Source organism: Asterias amurensis, chromosome 19 (assembly GCF_032118995.1).
Source record: "Asterias amurensis chromosome 19, ASM3211899v1".
Classification (NCBI taxonomy): Eukaryota; Metazoa; Echinodermata; class Asteroidea; order Forcipulatida; family Asteriidae; genus Asterias; species Asterias amurensis.
Genome location: NC_092666.1, coordinates 4,033,791 through 4,040,000, shown reverse-complemented (window position 1 = coordinate 4,040,000; position 6,210 = coordinate 4,033,791). Strand labels below are relative to the sequence as shown.

The 6,210-nt window shown below is 42.9% G+C and overlaps 1 protein-coding gene across 1 annotated transcript in view; it reads right to left on the bottom strand.

Moving 5' to 3' along the window:
- LOC139951817 (sodium- and chloride-dependent GABA transporter 2-like) overlaps positions 1-4,138 on the bottom strand; it is a 13,708-nt gene extending 9,570 nt beyond the window's left edge. The window contains exons 1-4 of the mRNA XM_071950883.1: positions 3,937-4,138; positions 1,181-1,312; positions 377-710; positions 1-87 (exon numbers count right to left, since the gene is read on the bottom strand). The exon at positions 1-87 is cut by the window's left edge and continues 52 nt beyond it. Of these exons, the coding sequence (XP_071806984.1) occupies positions 1-87; positions 377-710; positions 1,181-1,312; positions 3,937-4,138 (755 nt within the window). The remainder of the gene's footprint in view (positions 88-376; positions 711-1,180; positions 1,313-3,936) is intronic.
- Positions 4,139-6,210: the final 2,072 nt, after the last annotated feature.

Sequence of the window (6,210 nt, the reverse complement as noted above, 5' to 3'; positions counted from 1 at the left end):
GCTAGGATCAGACACAATGACAACTGCCAGTTGAACGAACCCAAATCATGCAATCCGTCTGAAAAATGTATCTGTAAAATCTTACGTCTGTAAGGAAAAATATACAGCAGTACAAATTAAATTGCTAGTTTTGTTTATTCACTTTGTATTAAATTGTGTCGTATTGTTGTCCTTATGTCTTTTTTAATAAAGGGTATCCCCTTTTGATGCTGGTGTTGTTGTTTTGTTATGTATTGTTGTTGTTGTTGTTGTTGTCTCACTTAAGCCGCCCTAAGCCTATTTTGGGCGCCATCTTTAGTGCTATATCTAGTTGCTGTTCTTACTTTTCATGTAATTTTTCAACCAAGCAACTTTTTATTAATGGATCAAAACTCACTCCCAAAACTCAACAGCAGAGCTGGTCCTGTTGACATTCTTTAAAACCGAACAATCAAACTGCGTTTCTGTCTCTTGCGTCAAATTTGTTAGAGGAAAACTTCCGGACGGGTTGGAAACATTCTGCTTGATTTGATCACATCTCCACAAGTCTGTTCCTACCACACCGTACCCAGTAGGGTCTTGACAAAGCTCCGTATTGAAAGGGTTGTTACAGTGAGACCAGGGTAGCACGGCAGTGAAAGACATCACCAAGTAGTAGAGAGCCCAGGCTATGATGACGTTGTAGTAGATGTTAGCCATAATCACTAACATCAAACTTGTGATGCCGATACCTTTAAGAAGAAAAGGAATACGTTTGGAAGTCATTCGTAAAATTGATGTCAATAAAAACATCACTTGGGTACACTCTAAAAACTCCCGGGTCAGAAATTACCCGGATTTGGGTCCCAGGGGGCCACTCCCCATTTCAGGGTCTGTTTGACCCGGAATCCGTGTCAACGTGACCTGGGATCCGTGTCACTGTGACCAGAAATTTGTTTAAAAGCGGGGATTTTGACTCGGATTCCAGGACACATTGACACAGATTCCCGGGTCAACGGACCCAGAAATGGGTCTGGCCACCTGTGACCCAACTCCGGGTCAACTCTGACCCGGGAGTTTTTAGATGTAGAGGCAGGTCTACGGCAGCTTCCGATTGCCAGTTTGCTTAAAGTAGGCGTGGCTTACACTTCCGAGCAGAAGGATGTAATAATGACGTTATAAAAATTCTATAATACGTATCTCATTATGTGAATTTCCTTACCCCTGAAAAGTGGAGCTATTTTCCAGACGCCGATGCCACCCTGGGCCATAAACTGACCCAACCCCAACTCCAGGAGTAGTAGAGGTACGCCTCCAACGACCAGACATATCAAGTACGGAATGAGGAAGGCACCTGTAAATTACCAAAGGAAACATAAAATATCAACCAAAATATCGATTAGCTCTTGTCAGGGGCTCACCCGAGTGAGCACTGCGGGGTCGACCCATGGAAGCTTATCGAACGCACCCTATATTAACCACTACGTTTTCTTTTTCGCAAATGTCTATTGCATATAAGCGCTAATTAGGTCAACGCTGATCTAGGTAGCTAGACCAGCATGCACCTCATTCCACGCCAAACTTGCGCGTACCGAGTATTTTCGATAAGGTCTATAATCCAGCCGCCGATTTTACCGAAATTTCCCTAACTGATTAATCTTAGGACTAACGGCCGAGTCAAACTGCAGCGATAACGAAAACGACAACGATCACGGCGCAAAGAGAACGCATTCTATTGGTTGAATGAGCGTGTGCGTATTCCACGTGGAGCAACTCAACCAATAGAATGCGTTCTCTTTGCGTCGTGATCGTTTTCGTTATCGCTGCAGTGTGAATCGGCCTTAAGGACGAGTTAAGTTCCGTATTCAAAAACGTTAGGACGAAACCATGCTAAGTTAGAACGAGTTTACTCGTTCCAACTCGAGATAGAATTAATCATAATAGCGTTTTGGACCCAATCTACAGAACTGCTCTAAAGGCAGTGGACACTATTGGTAATTACTCAAAATAATTATTAGCATAAAACCTTTCTTGGTGTGACGAGTAGTCGGGAGAGGTTGATATTACAAAACATTGTGGGATCAAACAGCTCCCTCTGAAGTGCCATAGTTTTCGAGAAAGAAGTAATTTTCCACGAATTTGATTTCGAGACCTCAGATTTAGAACTTGAGGTCTCGAAATCAACCATAAACGCACACAACTTCGTGTGACAAGGGTGTTTTCTTCTTTCAATAAATATCTCGCAACTTTGATGACCGATTGAGCTCAAACTTTCATGGGTTAGTTATTTTATATATTGAGATACACCAACTGTGAAGGCTAGTCTTTGACAATTACCAAAAGTGTCCACTGCCTTTAAAGGCACAGGCTGGGCACGTTTTCCAATTACCAAAGAGCATTATTCTAACTTGGTGTATCAAAAATATGTGACTAAAATATTTGAATCTGAAAAAGACTTCAAGCCTGAAGCCTTTCCCATAGGCATCTGAAAGCACGCAACCGTAGTGCAGTAATCGTGTTTTTTTCCCCTCCATTCATTTTCATTAAACTTCTATGACCATTATTGAGTCCAAATGGTCACCGATTTGTTATTGTATGCATTGTTGGGATACGCCAAGTGAGAATAATGGTCGTTGACAATAGTATTAAGAGAGACCAGCGTGTATAAATTTGGTTTATACTCGGATCACTGCCGCCTCGCCCTGGCATAAAAGGGGGTACGATCTTGCCTTATAATAGGCATCCCACGGTCTTCTGTTTGCAATGCACTGTGGTTCACCTAAAGCACTGGAAAGGTAAGAGTTTAGCTTTGCGGAATTCTAAATAGACAAATAAATCAAACAGTTTCATTGGAAAGCACTTTTCTTTGGATGATTGATTCACAATATTATGGTATTCTTGTGTTAAAAAGTGCTGCCGTCCTTGTGGTTATAAATAATCTTTAGGCTCTTTCAAAATGTTATTAGTCCTAACCTAAGCAATGTTGAGATGAATGGTGTGAAAGGGATCTGCAGCCGATTTCAAGAAAGGCTACGATTCATACTATCTTGAATGAGGACGGGTTCAATTCGTCCTACGTATTCGGATACGGAACTGAACTCCAATTTAAAGGCAGTGGACGCTATTGGTAATTGTCAAAGACTAGCCTTCACAGTTGGTGTATCTCAACATAAGCATACAAAAACAAACCTGTGAAAATCGGTCATCGTAACTTGCGAGATAAAAATGAAAGAAAAAAACACCCTTGTCACACGAAGTTGTGTGCGTTTAGATGGTTGATTTCAAGACCTCAAGTTCTAAATCTGAGGTCTCGAAATCAAATTCGTGGAAAATTACGTCTTTCTCACAATGTTTTATACCATCAACCTCTCCCCATTACTCGTGACCAAATAGGGTTTTATGCCAATAATTATTTTGAGTAATTACCAATAGTGTCCACTGCCTTTAAGTCCTAAGATTAATCCTAAGTTAGGATGAGTTTAGTGAAATCGACGGCTGGGCACCTTCGGTAAAGTCAAGGAAGACCAGTCATCTCATCACTTGGTGTATCCCAACATGAAACAACAATTCTGTGAAAAATTGGACTCAATTGGTCATCGAAATGGCAAGAGAATAATAAAAGAAATGAAACACCCTTAATTTGAATGCTTTCATCAGATGCCCATGAAATACCTACTTCTTAAAAACAAAGTTACTTCAGAGGGAGCAGTTTCTCATCACAAAACATATATCCATTGCTCGTTAATACAAAGTAAGTTTCTATGCTAGAAATTATTTTGAGTATTTACCAAACAAAACCGTAAATCTACTGTAGTAGAATGTATAACAGAAGGTACTAACTTTACCTGGCAATGTAGATACATACATACATGGAGTAACCGGAAACCATAACTATGTATATATTGATACCTCGCCATGCAATGATTCAAATCCCATATTATAAATAAATACTTAAAAACTTTGAAACTTTGTACTTGCCTCCGCCATTCTTAAAACATAGATAAGGAAACCTCCATACATTTCCAAGACCAACCGAGAATCCAATCAGAGCGAGTAAGAAGTCCAACTTGTTACTCCAAGTTTCCCGTTCCCCCCTCGACTCTTTCTTCGCCTCACCAACCACCCCTTCATCAAGGCCCTGCGCTGGTTCGTTACCTCTACACGTGTCAACTTGAGCCATGATCCTGGCAGCCGTCTCGTCAGCTTTAACGCCCGTATAATTAAAACTTTACCAACCTTCGTTAGACTTAAAATCTAATTAAGTGCGCGCTTTAACGCGTGTGTGGTGCCGTTGTGGCAGGAGATTCTGCTCCCCCGACAGATTCTGTGCCAACCCCCTCCCAAAAACGGCGAGTGTGAACAAATGTTTGATAACGCCCTCTATTGAATCATCTCATCCAGTCCATGTTAATTTCTCATTGGGTGCGTTCGATTAGCTTCCCTGGGTCGACCCCGGTCTGCCCCTGTTGCGTTCGACTAGCTTTGACGCCATTCCAGGGGCTCACCAGGGTCAGCCCCCAGTGTCCTGCTTGTGGAGTGGGTAATTTCGGAGTGACCCGAGGTGCATGACGTCACCACGAGAGGGCGAGTGTGATCGTTCGATTAGCTCTTGTCAGTGGCTCACCCGAGTGAGCACCGCGGGGTCGACCCAGGGGAGCAGTCTCTGCAAAATGCAAAGTATTTAAAAAAAAATACACGAGCAATTCTAAGAAATCGCAGCTTTTTACAGTAGAGGGAAAATTGTTCATCGACTCTTGAACTTCCATCCTCTGCTCAATTTGATACGGTGAGTCCCTGGGCCAGTCGAGTTTTTCCCCATCCAGGCCAAAACACCCCTACACATGTGTATGTTTTCCAATAATGTCCGAGCATCATTCTTGAAGAATGTCCTTACACCTTGCAAATGTCCCTGTAGCATTTTGCAAGGTTAGTGGTGTATAATAAATAGCGTGCACCCGTATGTAAAATTTGTACCTTTTCAATATTAAAGGCAGTGTACACTATTGGTAATTTTCAAAGACCGGTCTTCTCTCCTGGTGTATCTCAATAAAAATGCACAAAATAACAAATCTGTGAAAATTTGAGCTCAATTGGTCGTCGAAGTTGCGAGATAATAATGAAAGAAAAAACACCCTTAATTGTCACACAAAATTGTATTTTTTTTCCGGTGCTTGATTTTGAGACCTCAAATTCTAAATCTGAGGTCTCGAAATGAAATCCGTGGAAAATTACTCCTTTCTCGAAAACTACGTGACTTAAGAGGGGGCCGTTTCTTACAATGTTTTATTCCATCAACCTCTCCCCATTACTCGTTACCAAGTAAGGTTTATGCTAATACTTATTTTGTCAATGAGTAATAACCAATAGTGTCCACTGCCTTTAAACAGCGCCACCATAGTTTGAACCTGAGAGCCAACAAATTATTGGAAACTTAACATGCTTTACTGGTCCCCTGTACTGAAAGACAGGTATTGGTCTCGCAAGAAAACACATGTGCGACCGATTTAACTGCGAACCTTCAGAACCATGAAGGCCATGTGACACGATGCGAGGTCAAAGTGATTATGGGCGTGGGGATGGGCTCAACGGCAGCTCTCTGGGCGAAGCCACCCGAACTGTCAGTTACCATGACGTGCTACTGTAACTGTTTAAAATCGTGTTTCTCTATGAGACATTTGCTATACAGATGCGTTTAATGCGCTTCCCTTGGTCAACTCCGGTCTGCCCCGGTACGTTCGATTAGCTTTGACGGGCTCACCCTGCTTGTTGTAGAGTGGGTCACTTGGGGTGAACTGAGGTGCATGCCGTCACCACGAGAGGGCGAGTGTGATCGTTCGATTAGCTCTTGTCAGGGGCTCACCCGAGTGAGCACCGCGGGGTACACCCAGGGAAGCTAAACGAACGCATCCATTCTAATAGCTTTGACGTCATTCCAGGGTGCTCACCCTGGTCATCCCCCAGTCCCCTGCTTGTGGAACGTGTCATGGGCTGGCCCGAGGTGCACGACGTCACCACGAGAGGGCGAGTGATCGACCGATTAGCTCTTGTCAGGGGTTCACCTGATGAGTGAGCACTGGGGGTCGACACAGGGAAGCTAATCGAACGCACCCACAATGATTCGGGGCAAGCTTTTAGGGTAGTTACGTAAGAGACAGTGAACACTCACCGTACACAATTCTTGAATGGATGTGTTTGGCATAATGGTACAATTAAGACTGCACGTGCTTCGTCTGCACATACATCACAAGTTTA